Here is a 16,341-nt window from a genome sequence, read left to right as displayed (position 1 = left end):
TTGGGCCGCGCATCTTTTTGTAGAACAGTTCACCCCGATCCCTTCACCACCACCCTTCCCTCCTCCGCGCATGGGGAGCGGAGTGCTGTAGACAAATTAAACCGCTGTAGATCTTATTCGCGCGACCGGGGGCCTTATACCAGGCAATTAACGAGGCCATAGGTGAGGTCACAGACGAGGCTCGCATAACTGCTCTGGCGTGGAGGGAAGGGGGTTGGCGGGACCTGGTCTGATGGTTAATCCGTCACTGATCTTGACGGGTGTCAAAGGCAAGAGGATAAGATGGTTGGGACATGTGTAACCGGGTACATGGGACACGTTGAACATGCGACGTAAATTAGCACTGCGAGTTTGTTGACTGGATGGCGGAGTGGCAGAGGAAACTCGGCACCAGTCCGCACTGGATCAAGAAGGCGAAGTGATGGCCCAGTCGGTAAAAAAATAAGGCAATCTGGTGCTTCTATCGATACTTTCCGAATCAAATACGATAGCTGGTACTGGCTAAGATGGTGGTAGACACAAGAGCAGCTCAGCATTGAAGAGCTGAAATGAGCAGCTGATGCAGCAGTGATACAAGAGATGCCTGACCAGACAAAGAAAGCTGCTGAAATGCGTTATATAGGTTGGTACGGGGATTAAGAACGGGATGCTTGCTACGTATTCCGTCGGAACCTAGGTTGTTTTGTTAGCCAACAATCTACCACATGCCAAGTCTTCATGACTGTCTATGACATCTCAGATTGGATCAAATTATGGGCAAGTGATGAGGATGTCTCATTCCCCAAGGAATGAGGAATCGTCTGCGATCCGTTCAGCACAAGGCGTAGATGTGACGTCGTTTGATATGGCAAGTGGTGTCGAACCTGTTGGAATTTGGTTGTAAGCCGTTTGGTGATCATCTGTCCATGGCAGTCGAAGTAGCCCACTCGGACTGTACGCGCACAGAATACCAATACCTAATAAATAAGTACGTATTCTTCTGATTATAAATAACCATCCTGTTATACGATCTTATTTTTTATTTTACAAAAAAAAAAAATGAAAATCTTATCATTTACTTTTCCCCTACTCATAATCACACACGTCGCTTACGGGATAACTTCAATTGCCCTTACACACTAGTCTAAATAATTTACACCATGATGCACTTTATAAGACAATGTTTTTGCTTAATTTAGTCTTTTAAATATTAGTTCATAGCGTTTTTTAAAAGTAGCAAAAAAAAAAGATGCGATGTGTTAGTAAGAACAGTTAGTTTTGTAGTTGTTTTCGTTTGAAATAAGTAGAAAATTTACTTCTAAGTTTTAATTATTAGTATCATTTGAAAAGAGCAAATTACACGAAGGCAATACAAATGTAATTCGTTAAACTTTTGCAACTACACAAATTACGCTCATTGTTCAATGCACTTGCGGCACAAGAAGTGCTGTAAAAATCTGCTCTTGCTTCACGTATGTTTTAAGTGCACTTGTTCTGTTTTTCCTATCCCTAAATCAAGAATGAAATGGATAGAGAGCGAGAGAGTTAAATTTCTTGGGAATAGGCTGTTCGCCTTACTATTCGATAATTCGATCCTTCTATACAAGCTCGCTGCTTTGCATAAAACTTACAATATTTAGCTTGTTCACTTAATTATTATGGCTTCAAAAAATGACTTCCCTCCGGTCCCAGCTTCACACTGTCTTGTGCGTTCTCTTTCCTCCTAGCCGTACTTACTTTTCCCGATACCCCAACACGTACGTCAGCAAGAAGTACTCCATCGGTTCGAAGTACTGCTGCAACAGATTGTCCACAATCAGCAGCAAAAAGTCAAAGTTGTCCGCCACAAACTGTTTGCTGCAGTGCTCGTTCTTTGCGAAATAGTCGGCAAACTCCTGCGGTGGGTTCTTCCACCGATAGTCCAGCTCGGCCGGCGGTTCCATCGCGAACCCGCTGTACCCGCAGCGGCGCATCAGCGTGAAGGCGACATGCATAAAGTCCCGGTAGGTGACGGTGTGCCGCTTCATCTCCACCAGAAAGCCGCCGAAGTCGATCCGTCCGATCATGAAGATGCGCATCGTGCTGATGATGTCGGAACGGCGCTGCTGCAGGAAGCTCATCATTTCCAGGCGCATTTGCTGCAACAGTCCGCCAATGTTGCGATTGCCGTTGATCGGATTGGCGGGCACGGGTGTCGGTGGAGTGGTGTTCGCAGCACATACTGACGCACGACGGCCACGACGTTTCGGGGCAGGCGGTTCAACATCCTCGACGATGATGGGTTTGCTTGCGGTGGAATTTCTTCTTCGCCTGGTAGCCTTTTTGGTAGTCTCATTTGAGCTCGACTCTGACGGACGATCGTCAGGGACGTTTGCGTTTTTTGTGGATAACGGTATTAACGTAGGTATGTCCACCGAAAAGCGACGCTGGCGAGACGAGTACAGTGCGGACGGTGGTGTCATGCTGGACTGTGCCGAAGGTACGCACGAGGGAGATGGCATAGTTGACTTAAATTGAGATGGACGCTTGTTCGGTGACGGTGTATCCGCCCGTGGCGGCATAGCAAATGGCGGTGATGGCACACGGGACGGTGCATTTTTGGCTGAAGACGACATGCTAGCTGAAGCTGAAGGTATAAACAAAGGAGGTGGCATAGGAGACGTAAGTGATGGCATACTGGGAGGCGTATATCCGGTTGAAGTCGAAGGAGGCGCCAGGCTGATAGATGGACGACGATTCGGTGATGGAGTAGCGGAACGAGGCGGCATACTAGATGGCGTTGATGATGCGATACTAGATGGGGCATTTCGGTTAGAAGATGTCATGCTGGCTACGGTCGACGGTATGAACGAGGGAGGTGGCATATTGGTAGATGGACGTCTGTTTGGTGACGGAGTACCCGAACGAGGAGGCATTGTAGGTGCCGCTGATGGCATACTGAGCGGAGCATTTCTGTTAGAGGATAGCAAGCTGGCTGGAGACGAAGTACATGATGACGACGACATACTGGTAGGCGTTTGACTGAGAGGAGGCGGCATAGAAGGACACCTGTTTGGTGACGGTGTACCGGAACGAGGTGGCATACTGGGTTGTGCATATCTGTTCGTAGACGGTATGCTGGCTAGAGATGAAGGTATGAACGAAGGAGGCGGCATAGAAGATGAAGGTGATGACGGTGTACTAGCAGGTGGTTGTCCGGTAGGAGACGGAGTTGGCGGCATACTATTAGATGAATGCCTGTTTGGTGATGGAGTTCCCGAACGAGGAGGCATTGCAGGTAGCGCTGCTGACATAGTGGGTGGTGCATATCCGCTAGAAGACTGGCTAGCTTGAGATGAAGGTATGAATGAAGGCGGTGGCATAGCAGATGCTGGTGACAGCATACTGGCAAGTAGTTGTCCGGTAGGAGGCGGATGTGGCGGCATACTATAAGACGGATGCCTGTTTGGGGATGGGGTACCCGTACGAGGAGGCATTGCAGGTAGCGCTGATGGCGTACTGGGTGATGCACATCCGTTAAAGGACTGGCTGGCTTGAGATGAAGGTATGAACGAAGGAGGTGGCATAGTAGATGCAGGTGACTGAAGTATACTGGAAAGCAGTTGTCCGGTAACAGGCTGCTGTGGCTGCGGCATACTGTTAGATGGATTCCTGTTTGGGGATGGAGTGGCCGAACGGTGTGGCATAGTGGTGAGCGTTGATGGTGACGAGTAGGTAGCTGACGATAGTAGCATAGTAGACGACTGTGAACTAGTACACAACATTGCTGCGGATGTATAGCTGCTGGCTGATGGGGGTGCCACCATTTCCACCGAAGAAGCTGCAGCAGGAGGAGGAGGAGGAGGTGGCGGAGGAGAAGGTGGAGGAGGATAAGTGGGAGGAGGAGGGCATAGAGCAGAATCAATAGGAAGGAGAGGAGGAGGAGGGGGAAGAGGAGGAGTAGAAGTAAGTCTGGGGTAAGGTAGAGCAGAAGGCATACTATTCGACGATGTCTGTGATATGGACGACTCCGTGTACACGTTCGATGGAGACCCTCTAGATGGTGCGGCTGCATGGCTTATCACACTGGGGCGTGTTATTTCCGATTGTAGGTTCGTGTAGTGTAATGTCGCTGATGGGCCGCACGAATCATTATATGAACTGGGTTGCTGTGCCTGTGATTGTGGGGTTACTTCAGTAGATGCAGATGATACAGGTGTGGATAGTAATCTGAAAATATAACAAAACACCATTGAATTATTCTTACTACAGAATTGAAATATTATTCATAGAAGAAAAGTTAATTTTTCTTTAGCTTTGTGAATGGTGCGTGCACTAAATTAATTTAATCTCTCTTTTTGCATTTTTGTTGAAATGCTCAACTTCATCGTTATGCGTTATGAGCGCGTTACCGCTATGCGTTTGAAATGCGCCAAAAAGTATGCAATCCGCCATACACACATGATTCGTTGCGCACCACATTTGTACAGCGGCACGTGCTTTACTGCACGTGTAACAATTTACATCTAGAATGGGATTTACTGTTCTGATTTAAATTCACAAACAAAATTAACAAAATTAAAGCATGAAATTATTTTTAGAAACTACAAATTAAATAACTATATTAAAAATAAAGGCAGTTTTTTGAACACTAATATACAAAATGAAGACCATCTTTACAGTTTCACCTACCATGTGGTGCGGTGAATCAATTTTTGCAATAAATAGAAAACGGATATTTTGTAAAGAGAAAATATATAAAATAAAGTTCGCTAAAAGGTGCAATGATCGGAAAGTGCGGTCACCGGTGCATCCATGATGTAACCCGTGCGAGATGTGTAGAACATGGAAAGCTAATAAAACGATAAACCGCTCACCCAAGCAATAAAAATAGTGCAATCCCTACAAAGCACAGTAAAAATGCACGGAGTACGTCGACGTTACACGAAGAGATCATTGCGCTTATGTCCTCACAAACTAATGCACCACATAAGTTAATGTGATTAAACACTTACCCAGCACCTGCTGTCGGTCCGTTACAACCATTAAAGTGTGAAAACCCGATCGGTGGATGAGCTGCATTGCTAAGAGGCTGCTGCTGTTCAGCTGTAGCAGCAGCGTTGGTGACGGTGGGAACCGCAGCAACAGGGGTAGGAGTAACTGCAGCCATTCCAATCGCAACATCAGGAGCGGGTGTGACGAATCCGTACTGTGGTGGTGGATAAAAAGCCGGGCCATTGCCGCCCGGTGTCATCGCCAGTGCCGAATAGTCCCGAAAGTGGGTGTCGTGCGGATTGTACCCGTGTGGCGGCACCGGCAGTACCATCTTGCTGAGGAGACAGTGATAGTAAAACTGTAGCTGCGCTGCCGACAGTAGATGTGGTGCAGGAAAGCCGGCCCGGTACCATTCTTCCAGCGTGAGAAAGGCGCTAGGATCAGGCGTGTTGGGACTGAATGGTGGAAAGTGGTACGGTGGCACGTACGCTGCGGGGAAGAAGGGAGGGCGTGGTGCTATAGCCATGTTACCAACCGGGCCTGCCATCGGTGGTATGAGTGCCGGTGGCGGCATCAGAGCTGCATCATGCTGTCTTTTATCGTGTGGTGTAGAGAATGCTGATTTTCTGGAAATTATATTAGCAGCAACATATTAGGTACGGTAAAGCGAGTGGGAAGTGATGGGAAAATTAGAACGCAACTTACCTAGCGTCACCACCGGCAGAACCACCCATAGTGATCCCCCCGGGTGGTATCCCACCGGGAGCGATTAATCCTGGTGGTTGTGGCTGTGGTGTAGGAGCAGTTTGTCGGTGATCCTGCAGCGGACTGTTGTAGTTGGAGGATGGAGCCATGTTGAAGGAGTTCGTTTGCCGCTCGAAAGGATGTGGCCGTTGAAATTGATGGAAGGGTGATGATCCGTAATGCTGCTGTTGATGATGAAGCTGCTGCTGATGCTGTAGCTGCTGCTGATGCTGTAGCTGCTGCTGATGTTGTGACATTTGTTGTTGTTGGTGTTGCTGTTGGTTTTGTCGTTGTCGCTGCTGTTGATTTTGTCGTTGCCGCTGCTGCTGCTGGTAGTGCTGCCGCTGTTGCTGATATTGTTGTTGCTGCCGCTGCTGATGCTGCTGACGCTGCTGGTGCTGCTGCTGTTGCTGCTGCTGCTGATGTTGTTGCTGCTGTCGATGTTGTTGCTGCTGTTGTTGTAATTGCTGCTGCTGTTGCTGCTGATGTTGCTGCTGCCAATGTTGTTGCTGATGTTGCTGTTGTTGCTGCTGATGTTGCTGTTGTTGCTGCTGTTGCTGCTGCTGATGTGGCTGTTGATGCTGTTGTTGCAGCTGTTGCTGCTGATGTGGCTGTTGATGCTGTTGTTGCAACTGTTGGTGTTGATGTTGTTGTAGTTGTTGCTGCCGCTGATGATGCTGCTGATGTGGCTGTTGTTGTAGCTGTTGCTGCTGATGTGGCTGATGTGGCTGTTGATGCTGTTGTTGTAGCTGCTGCTGGTAATGTGGCTGTTGATGATGTTGTTGTTGCTGTTGATGCTGTTGTTGTAGCTGTTGTTGTTGATGCTGTTGTTGTAGCTGCTGCTGCTGTATCTGCTGCTGCTGCTGCTGCTGCTGTATCTGCTGCTGCTGGTGGTGTTGATCCTGCTGCTGCTGTGACAAAATCGGTGCCGGTGTTTCCGATCTCCTAAATTGCAGAAGGCTTTGCCGCGTTTCCGCTTGCTTGGAAGCCTCTTGGCTTACGTTCTGCGGCACATGCCAATTAAATCCGGATGCCGTATGTTGGTCGTTTGCCGAAAGCGTACCATTCGCACCGGAAGGAAAGCTGGTTGGCCCCGACGGTTCACCATTACTATCCAACAAAGTGTAGTTTTCATTCGGTGTAGCGACACTGTTGTTATTTGTTTCCTTCGTTTGCCTATCTTCTCTTGCAAAATCGATCACCACCAGCCTGTCGTCATCTTCCTCCATCTCTTGATCGTCTTTGTCTTGTGCGGGTGAAGAAGTCGATGTGTCGATCTTGTCATAGTAAACCTTCGAGGTCGGTTGCTGCAGGTTTACATACTTGCGAGGATGATACTTCCTGTGGCGTTCCATCATCAGCTCCACCTCCTGATCGTCATCCATGATTTCAATCACCTGGTCTAATCCGTTTCCCAGCGTACGTTGTTGCTGGTGCGGTGTGCGCGGTTGCTCCTTTCCCAACTCCATGTCGTGCGTTCGAATATGGCTGGGAAGCTCTGTTGGAAACTGCTGGGCTGCCAGCGTTTGGACAAATTTCTTACGCATATTTCTTAGTTGCAGATCTGAGGAAAAGATAAATGGTCGAAAAATGCATTAGAAACAATACAATCATAAGAGTATAAAATCGAAATAATTGATAAGAGTGTAAAGAGCCTTTCCAGATTTAGTCTCTTCAATTAAATTGTTGTAACGTTTGGAGTCAACCTTGCATTAATAGCGAACCTTCAGGTAACACTAACAACTATCACATTTAACTTCAAAATTACATCACTAAAAAACACGTATACCCCCACGTATTACCTTCCATTAAATATGTAACAGAGCTGGTTTGCTCTACCGAATGACATGCTGCACATATATTGGCTTTGAAGTTTAATTTCGTCATTAAGAATTGATGTTTTCAACAAACACTATCCACTAACCACCTTTAAGACCTCGCTCACTCATGTAGGATAATTGTGGTCGAGCAGTAGGGCATCGATTCTCGAAGCTGTAATTCTCACAAAAAGCAACAACCAGCACCACCCCGTCCACTGCTGATCAACTATTCCGTCCGGTGACATAGGAAGCACTGCACGGATTTTCGATACACTAAATCCACCTGGACACCCAACCGTTATGCAGCACACCACGGCTCTGATGCTATATATACAATCCCGGTTCCCGTTCTCCCCGGGTACTATCTATCAAAAGCCGACCGATTAAAAGACAGAAGCAGCGTAAAGCGGCGGATAATACTCTACCGGCGATAAGATAAGGGCGCAAATCTGCTCGTGCTGGTTCGGGGAGTTATCATCATGGGCTTGTAGTAGCGGATAGCTTTATTTATCTTACGCAGTTATCCTTGCCTTGGGCCCTAGCTTCGGAGTGTTCTATTTCGGTTCACTTACTTCATTACTTGAGCTCCAGTATGAAATGGGACCCTATTTGATAGACGATCGACGAATGTGGAAGACACAGGAACTGGGCTTCCGTACACATAGCAAGAGCGAGAGGGCACAAACAAGCTCATGGGATTTCTTTGCAGTGTGGCTTAATGTGTTGAGTTTTGTTTTTGGTAAATTTGAACGATAAACTGCGAAACTAAGGGACTGATTCCATATCTGGAAGGACACGTGTAGTTGATTGATTTCACATTTCTTGTGGAAAGTTTTTTTTTCCCGCCGTCACTCTACATGTTTTTTCACATTTTTTCGCAACAAAACTTTCATTCCTACCGGTCTAATATGTGAATCGGAATCCTTAACTAATAGTCTCCCAAATTAATTCGTTTAACAAACGACACTCTTTACACATTTCCACCCAACAGTTCAGAACAAATAAATCGAATCCCCCGCGTACCTGGGTGGCACGCATCCGTGGTGAACCGTTGCACGCTTCATATTGATCTACGGCACACATGTGCCTGTCCGACCAGGCCAATGTACGACTGAAACCGACGTGTCCCTGCCGGTTGCCAACGGGAACGACAACGCACCAGCGATATTGCGCCACGTCAGGACAATAAAATTTCCTTGCATTCGTTCAGCTTACCAGCCAAAACAACAAGGGTAAAACAGGATAATTGTCCTTCCGCGCCCACCATATGGAGTAGCGCCTGGGGAGTATATATGTGGAGATTGGAACACGTCACACTGCTGCTGCTGCTACTACTACTGACCAACCTCAACGGGTGGATTGGTGGTAAATTATTATCATTATCCATACGGATGCAACGAAAATGGAGCTCGAACGTTTGTCCCCTTTTGTGGTCAACTCTCGTTAAGTGGTTCCACCATTCGTACAGCTCACAGCACGTGTGCATTTTTTTATTTTATTTGTGGTTCTTTTTTTCTAAACAATTATGAATTGAAACTTACATAAACTAACATAAGTATCATGCTTTTGCTGTGATTGCTGATTACGGCAAATCGTGATTGAAATCTACTATATCCGTCATCATTTAACTGTTTATTAATCTGATACATAGACGTGATACAAGATCGTTATCGTATCGAAAAGGCGATAGACTGATATCACAGCCCATTACATAAAGCAAACATCGAGTCAAGTCGAGTGGACTTCTGGAGCGATTGGAATGAAGCACACTCGAGGACAATCGTTCGTGAGAACAAACACGAGTGATGAATTGCATAATAGAAATGAAGTTCGTGATAATGTTCATACGTTTGTTCGTTAGTGCCATTGGGACCATAGATTTTCTATAACATTTTTATACTATGATTTTACCATAAGCAGTTTACAAATAGGGCAGCCCTACGGTGGTAGAGGAGACAGAGATCTTCACACGGCAGGATCGGGTTTCAAATTCCATCCGAACCGTTCCCCCGTAGTGAGGTGCAATAAGTGCCATGAAAATTTTGTTCTGAAATGTTATCATTTCACAATAGTTATCTTCTGAAAAATGAGTCATAGTTTCTTTGGAATAACTATTATTTTTTTTAGCTGCCTTATATGTAATGCAAACATTTGTTACAGACCTTCACCGTCTTTCTCGTGTCTGTTACAATATTAAACTCTTCAAATCCGCATACAAACACATGCAATGCTTGATTGGTGGATCAATATGGCTGACAATTGTTGAACACAACTTTAATCATCATATCAATAAGATTCGATCGTTTCATTATCGCATTAAGATCGCTTAAGGTTCAAATAGTATGATTCTGACCATTTTTAAAACTGAAAATTGGAATGTTTGCAATGCAGTAGAAACACTACGTCAAGTAAAAATAATTCTAAAGTGCAACATAAAATAGCACGAGTAAAAAAACATCTTAAGCTAGAGCTTAAGTCCTAATAGTCTCACGAAGAACAGTTAAATTGATCTTTTGGCGCGAAGTTTTTGGATGGTTTTTTTTTAGTAAGTCATAAGATGCTCCTAACAAAAACACATTTTAGTTTTAATAGTTGTTCTTGTAATCACGTTTAACACGCCTTACAGATTATAAAAATCCTTAAACTATTTAGCATCATGCTAAACTACAACAACACTGAGACTAAACAGCCTATGGGAGGTTTCTTGGGTTAGTTATATGATGATTATAATCCCACCCAAAACCCCTCCAAAGGCTCGAGGAGATCGAAGTTATCTTGAAGCTGTTTGACTCTATTTTTTTACTCTATTTAAAAGTAAGACGATTGGATGTTTGAGGTTTTCCGATCAACTTGTACCTCAGACGAGAGGTCTACTCCGGACGAGCCTTAGTCAGGATGCTAGAGGAGACTATGTAGGAGACCATGCAGGATCTTTCTTGTTTTTAAAAATTATGGAAGAAAATTTCGACGACGACATCTTCTTTACAGTGTTTTACAGACAGTAGAAGGGCCAATTCCTAAGACTAGGAGAGCAAATTTAGGCTAAAAAATTTATACGGCATCGAGACAGCAGGCATTATTTAAAGTATCAGCAATTCTACTAAGCCATTTGTTTAAGTTAAATCAAATAGAAGAAGAAGAATATTAATAATAAGAAGAAGAACTCAACTAATAATAATTTTTAAACTAAAAACATCGGTAGCACACGGTAAGTCTAGTGCCCCTCTAATCAACTCTCGTCTAAAAGAGAGCTAAAACAGTTCCACAGAAGGATGTTAGGTATGATGAAAAGAAACAATTTTTGAATTGATCTGAATGAGTGAAGAAGGCGAAAGGAGCGGTGGGTCCGGTTTACATGGCAGGACAGTTATTCAAAAGATCGTTCCTCCGAAGTGAGGCAACTACTATGCAACTACGTGGTAACGATAAGTCTAGTTAAGCTATTCGATGGTCGACATAACCTTAGAGGTCGTTAAGCCAAGAAAAAGTAACCTTCTCAGGCACAGACAACCCATGAAAACTTGAAAGAACAGTACTGAGATGCTGTAAAGTAGTTTGAAAATACACAACTTTATCTATAGCCAAAGACTCTCAAGAGTTGTTTGCCTTTTTGTGCGTATTTTCAAATAAGAATTTCAAAGGGTATTTTCAAAGGGCTTAACAAATACTCGATCACCTTAGAATCTTAGGGTAGACTTCATTAGACATCTTTTCATCAATATTTTTAGCTAATAATTAAGCTAAAATCATCTTATCGAGCCCAAATTTGTACCAATTCACTTAAAGTTGCTACATAAATGATATGTATTAGACATCTCATCTCCACCAGAGTTTTTTTTATTTATTCCGAACACAAAACAGACAATACTTGAAAAAAAAAATGGCTGCCAATGTTTGGTTAGGATTTTTATCTATTGCACGGTTTTGGTCCAAATAAGGTTTTTTTATCATCTACGATCTCGATCCATTTTTCTTGTTACTTTTATGATTTGTTGTTTTAGGTTTTTGGGTACGATATGAGATTTTTTATTTTTATTTTGTTTTTATTTTATGTATGGCTGGATATGAGGTAGAAAAACGTGTAAATATATTTAGAAATATGTACAAAATCAGCACAAGAAGGGCTGAGAATTCAGCATCGAACCGTAACAATTAAAGTAAATAAATAATCACAAAATTGGCTGATAAGAAAATATTTATGAGCAGCGTGCACACGAGAGTTTCGTGTATCAGTCGTTTCTGTTACACGAAGATCTGAAGATCGAAGAAAGATCTGTTTAACAATATTGACATATTCAAAAATAATACCAGATAAACCGTTAAATGCATAATGGGCGGTGTAACGATTCAAGTTCAGGGGAATCCTTCTTATTAAACACAAAAATGAAAATCAGTATGTCTGAAAACGTATATATTGTATATAAAAGGTATCTAAGAACTCCACTAAATAAGTAAATCTTAAAATGAATATCGAATCGAAACCGAAATTATTTTGATTTATTATTAATTTCCTCCTTATTCTAGGCCTGATAGAAATATTATTTAAATCCAGAATCCAATTAAAATATTCTGAAAAATTATATTAAATTTTAAACAGTATTTTTACTTTTCGATAGTAACATTAATGTAAAAGAACCTTAGAAAATTTGAGATCGTTTAAACCCTAATTTTTAACCCACGGTAATTTACGGATTAAAATAAATTTTATGATTTTTTAAAAACAAATGCTTGAAAATGTCCAAGCAAGATAAAAAAGGCGTTCAATGCAGTGCAAAGTATGAAACAATCCCGTCAAATGAAATCTAAGATTGTGCATCGCTACCATAAAGTACTTGCTAAATGATAAGAAACGCTCCTCTACCTTCCCGCCGTCTTCTTTATCGCACACACAGTCAAAGGACTCGGAAGGACAAATAATCGATCACTGTTGTGCTCTAATTAATTAACAACGAATGCACATTTGACAAAGCTAACCATTAACCTGCCCACCGCAACCGGCGGCGCAATGGCAGATAGTGAAGTCTGGCACAAGGAAACTGCAAACGACGAACCCTTTTCTTGTTTGTACACGTACGTAACCCTGTAAAGGTGCTTTACATGCCGGGTCCGGTGCATCCCCCCGGGGTGAGCAAAAAAAACCCGAACCCGACCGTTTGCAAATGTTTTCGCCCGTTTGGGGGGAATTCCCGGACCAGCGGATAGTGACAGCGGATGTATAAAAGCCAATCGAACTGCTACCGAGATCAATCAAATAGCGTTCAGCACTGCGAGCGAGAACGACTGCAGCCAGCACTAGCCTCAACTAGCTCTCTGTAATCAAAAATAAAACGTTAAAGCATCTCACCATGAAGTGTGTAACGATCATCTGTGCGCTTGTCGTTGTCCTGGCGGCCGTGCTGGACAACAGCGTCCAGGCAGTTCCCGAGGAGCAGATCGCCGCTTTGAACACGCTCCGTAAGTACCGATGATGCACACACACCCCGTTTTATGGCGGCTCATTTTACCCTGTGCGCGAGTATTTATGGCTTTATGAATTCTTCTCCCAGTGGACGAATTGCCGGAAGAGACGCATCAAGCCGCCGTGGAGAACTATCGCGCCAAGCGAGCTACTTGCGATCTGGCCAGTGGATTCGGTGTTGGCAGCAGCCTTTGTGCCGCTCATTGCATTGCCCGGCGCTATCGGGGTGGATATTGCAACAGTAAGGCGGTGTGCGTTTGCCGCAACTAAGCCTTTGCAAGCCAAAAAAAAAAAGCTTCCCGGATCGGTTCGATGGTTCCTTCAGTGAAAGAATGTTCTAACGGCGTCAATCAGTCGCCGAAAATTTCCATAGTAATTAAAGTTTGAGGTTGAAAAATTTGGAGAAATAAAAGCGTCGTCTCCCAGTACATGTACCACAGGGCAAATATAAATTCTTCCCTTTCTGTACCATCCATGCACAAGCTAACATAACTATTCGTTTCGGTTTATGGAAGGTGGTACAAGTAGCATAAATAACTCAGCTTAAGCTACATGAAGCAAACAATTTGTAGCCCAACAAAAAGCTACATAAAAATGTACATTGAGCACTCCACAAACCTCCGAAAAATTAACTCAATCTCCCTGAGATGATTCTTTGTGTCGGTGGGTTTCTTTTAGTGACCCCCCCCCCCCCCTCATCCCGTCGCCCAAACACACACACACCCGGCGAGCATAAACCGTTCAATGGGTTCTCTTTTCAAATATCGATTCCTAAGGCAATGGTGGCATAAATTATCATTGGAGATGCGGCGGGAAGTGTGCGTCCGCTGGACACGTTCTTAACCGCGTACCGCGCGTCGATGTGCCGTCCTGTCTCGTCAAATCATTCGCAAACAGTCGCTCGGAGCGTTGACGGAAACAAAGCGTTGTATTGTGCAGCACCATCGGCACCATATTACGGCCACCCCGCATCGTGTGCATCGCATACATCGCGGCAGTCCGAATTTGTTCCGTAGCCCCAAAAATATGTGGAGTAATTAAAACTGCCGAAACGAAGTAGAAACGCTCGCACGTAAGGATCGCCGAGCAAGCGGATGCTTCAAAACACTCAAAACGAAGAGGTTTAGAGGCTTAACCCCCGGTGGAATGATTTATGTTTGCGCTGCTTCGCGGTTAGTTTGAAAGCCTCTTTTTCTCGAACGTCGTTTTTGGATTTACATAAAACTTGTTTTCCATTTCGTTTAATAAGTTTTTACAGCACTCGTTTTTATTGCCACATAATTATTGCTATTCCCGCTGGCAAGCGCTCAAATCTAATAATACCGAGCAGCATCCTTTCCATTCCTGCCAGCTCCGAGGTTTGTGTTTTTTTTAAACCCCTCGGACCCGACCGGCGGATCATTCGAATCGTAAATTCTGTAATAAATATTGCCGCCAATAAAAAAAAAACACAAATAAATCTGCTTCGTCCCTTTTTTTCGCCTCAACTGAAGAAGCGCTGGGCTGGGGGGGGGTGGTCAAGCGATGGAATGACGCTTTGGAAGCGAAAGCAAGTGTGGGATAATGTCCGCGACCGGGTTCGATACACGCGGACATCCATCTCCTTTTGGGGTTGAGTCGCCTTTGGTGTGTGACCACCGTGCGCCGCGGAACCATGATATGATGTCGTCTGTATCCTTTTGCAAGGATTATTACCATAGAGGATGGAAATAGTTAATTAGAAAAGCATGCCACGGCAAACCTTTTCTTGTTACTAAAAGGTATAAAAATTTTCCGTGGGATTTTTTCGCTAATTTGACAGTGAAGGCCAGACACGGGCAGGTCTTCAACGAATGTCTTTTTTTATCGGTGGGGTACAAACGCCTGGAGGAGGTACGCAACATTAGACGAGGGAGATGAATTTTTAAACGTTTGTTGTTTTACCTGCGCGTCAAGAGTACAAAGAGCCACACATCCGGGATGTGTGTGGCTCCAGGACTTTAGTTGTCTGGGGCTCAAGCTGCTGGTAATATTAGTCGAAGACACCAAAACCTTCCGACGTTTATGTGCCAGCGAAGAGACATAGAAAGTTTAAAAGACAAACGCAAGTTATTAGAATGACTTGGTCCTTCAACTTAGCAGAGGCGATCCAGTGGAGTAGGCGACAAAGGGAACGGTCACAAGGCAGGACCGTTCCCACAGAGTGAGGACTTGACTGAACCAACGACGTAGTACCTCAGCAAGTCTCGTAAGCCGTTAAATTGCCGGCGTGATCTAGAGGGTCGTTAAGCCAAGAAGAAATACTTCAACAGTTCAAATCGGTTCAATATTCAAACCATTCTAAACATGCTTACAGGAAAATTGAAATAAATTAATGTAAAAAATGAGCGGCTTTATTAGTTTCTCTTAACGCCGTAGCCCTGTAAGGCGATCCAGCAGCAGCAAAACGAAAGGCAAAGGCAGCGTGTGTGTACACATGTCCACAAAATAAACCAACGTAATAGTTCTGCCCACCCAAGAAAGGAGACGTCCCAACTGCTTTACACCGATCATTGTCGGCGATCATTTCACACTTCACTAGCGTTCCGATCGGATTTCTTCGTAGCAACATCTGGTTGTAATGAAATGTTAAGCTAGACAAAAACCAGACACCGACACATAAGTGGTTTGGTGGACCGCAAAAGGATGCAAGTTAAGCATGTTTTCCACACAACAATAAGCTCTGTTTTCGTTGCGAACGCCTTAGAACGAGAGAAAGTGGACCGTGGACGTGATTGAACCACACTTGACATCTTCGATACGAATTGTATGACTCTTTTCCCACAAAACATTTGAATGAAATCGATTAAAGAAACATTATTCTGATCTACCTGTACGTGATGCTTAAGAATTATTATCACTAATGATTGAACACTTTTAAGGAACAAAATAACAGCCTTACACAAACTAATAACGTCATACAATTATCATCTTATTTGATCTGCTAATCGATCGGTTCTATCACTTGATCAGGTTCAGATCTCCTAAAACCTGCCTCATCACAAACGAGCTTAACGCACTTTTAACGCAACGACCTACCAACTACACTTGCTAAACGATACTACCTTGCATGTTGCTGACGACACAGATGATAAAGGATTCTTGGGTACACAGTTGGTCCTGGGCACAAAAGCAATCCTGGGGTATTGGGTTTTTCTGCTCTTCTAACACACAGGGTGGGCAGGTATACAGCTATCCGATCGAAGAAAACCAAAACACCTATGGTCTGGTTTGCTAGCGCTTATCTTTTGGTGTTTTCTTTTCTTGCAGGCAAAACCTGTAACCAGATGATCACGGGGCATGGGTAAAGAGAGGAGCGTTAGATTTCCTCCCTAAGCGCCCACGCTC

At 44.1% G+C, this 16,341-nt stretch overlaps 5 protein-coding genes across 7 annotated transcripts in view; 2 read left to right on the top strand and 3 right to left on the bottom strand.

The window, feature by feature from the left end:
* LOC126556139 (galectin-4-like) overlaps nucleotides 1-16,282 on the bottom strand; it is a 56,867-nt gene extending 40,585 nt beyond the window's left edge. For both annotated transcript variants that reach the window (XM_050211358.1, XM_050211359.1), the window contains exon 1: nucleotides 16,271-16,282. The gene's annotated coding sequence lies outside the window, so the exon portion shown is untranslated. The remainder of the gene's footprint in view (nucleotides 1-16,270) is intronic.
* The window catches only part of LOC126555956 (sodium-dependent neutral amino acid transporter B(0)AT3), a 223,413-nt gene that overhangs the window by 100,483 nt on the left and 106,589 nt on the right, over nucleotides 1-16,341 (top strand). The window lies entirely within an intron of this gene.
* Nucleotides 1-16,341, bottom strand: part of LOC126568830 (serine/threonine-protein kinase ULK2) — a 373,161-nt gene that overhangs the window by 304,529 nt on the left and 52,291 nt on the right. The gene's annotated exons all lie outside the window — the stretch shown is intronic.
* Nucleotides 1,713-7,244, bottom strand: LOC126567456 (proline-rich protein 36-like). The gene is made up of 5 exons (XM_050223676.1): nucleotides 6,652-7,244; nucleotides 5,659-5,781; nucleotides 4,974-5,579; nucleotides 3,959-4,188; nucleotides 1,713-2,605 (listed from the first exon to the last, which is right to left on the bottom strand). The coding sequence occupies exons 1-5, from the start codon at nucleotides 7,242-7,244 to the stop codon at nucleotides 1,713-1,715; spliced, it is 2,445 nt and encodes an 814-aa protein (XP_050079633.1).
* Nucleotides 12,862-13,246, top strand: LOC126556454 (defensin). The gene is made up of 2 exons (XM_050211718.1): nucleotides 12,862-12,971; nucleotides 13,064-13,246. The coding sequence occupies exons 1-2, from the start codon at nucleotides 12,863-12,865 to the stop codon at nucleotides 13,243-13,245; spliced, it is 291 nt and encodes a 96-aa protein (XP_050067675.1). The 5' UTR covers nucleotide 12,862; the 3' UTR covers nucleotide 13,246.

Source organism: Anopheles maculipalpis, chromosome 2RL (assembly GCF_943734695.1).
Source record: "Anopheles maculipalpis chromosome 2RL, idAnoMacuDA_375_x, whole genome shotgun sequence".
NCBI classification, from domain to species: Eukaryota; Metazoa; Arthropoda; class Insecta; order Diptera; family Culicidae; genus Anopheles; species Anopheles maculipalpis.
The sequence above is the reverse complement of the archived record's forward strand: the minus strand, read 5'-3'. Positions and strand labels throughout refer to the sequence as shown.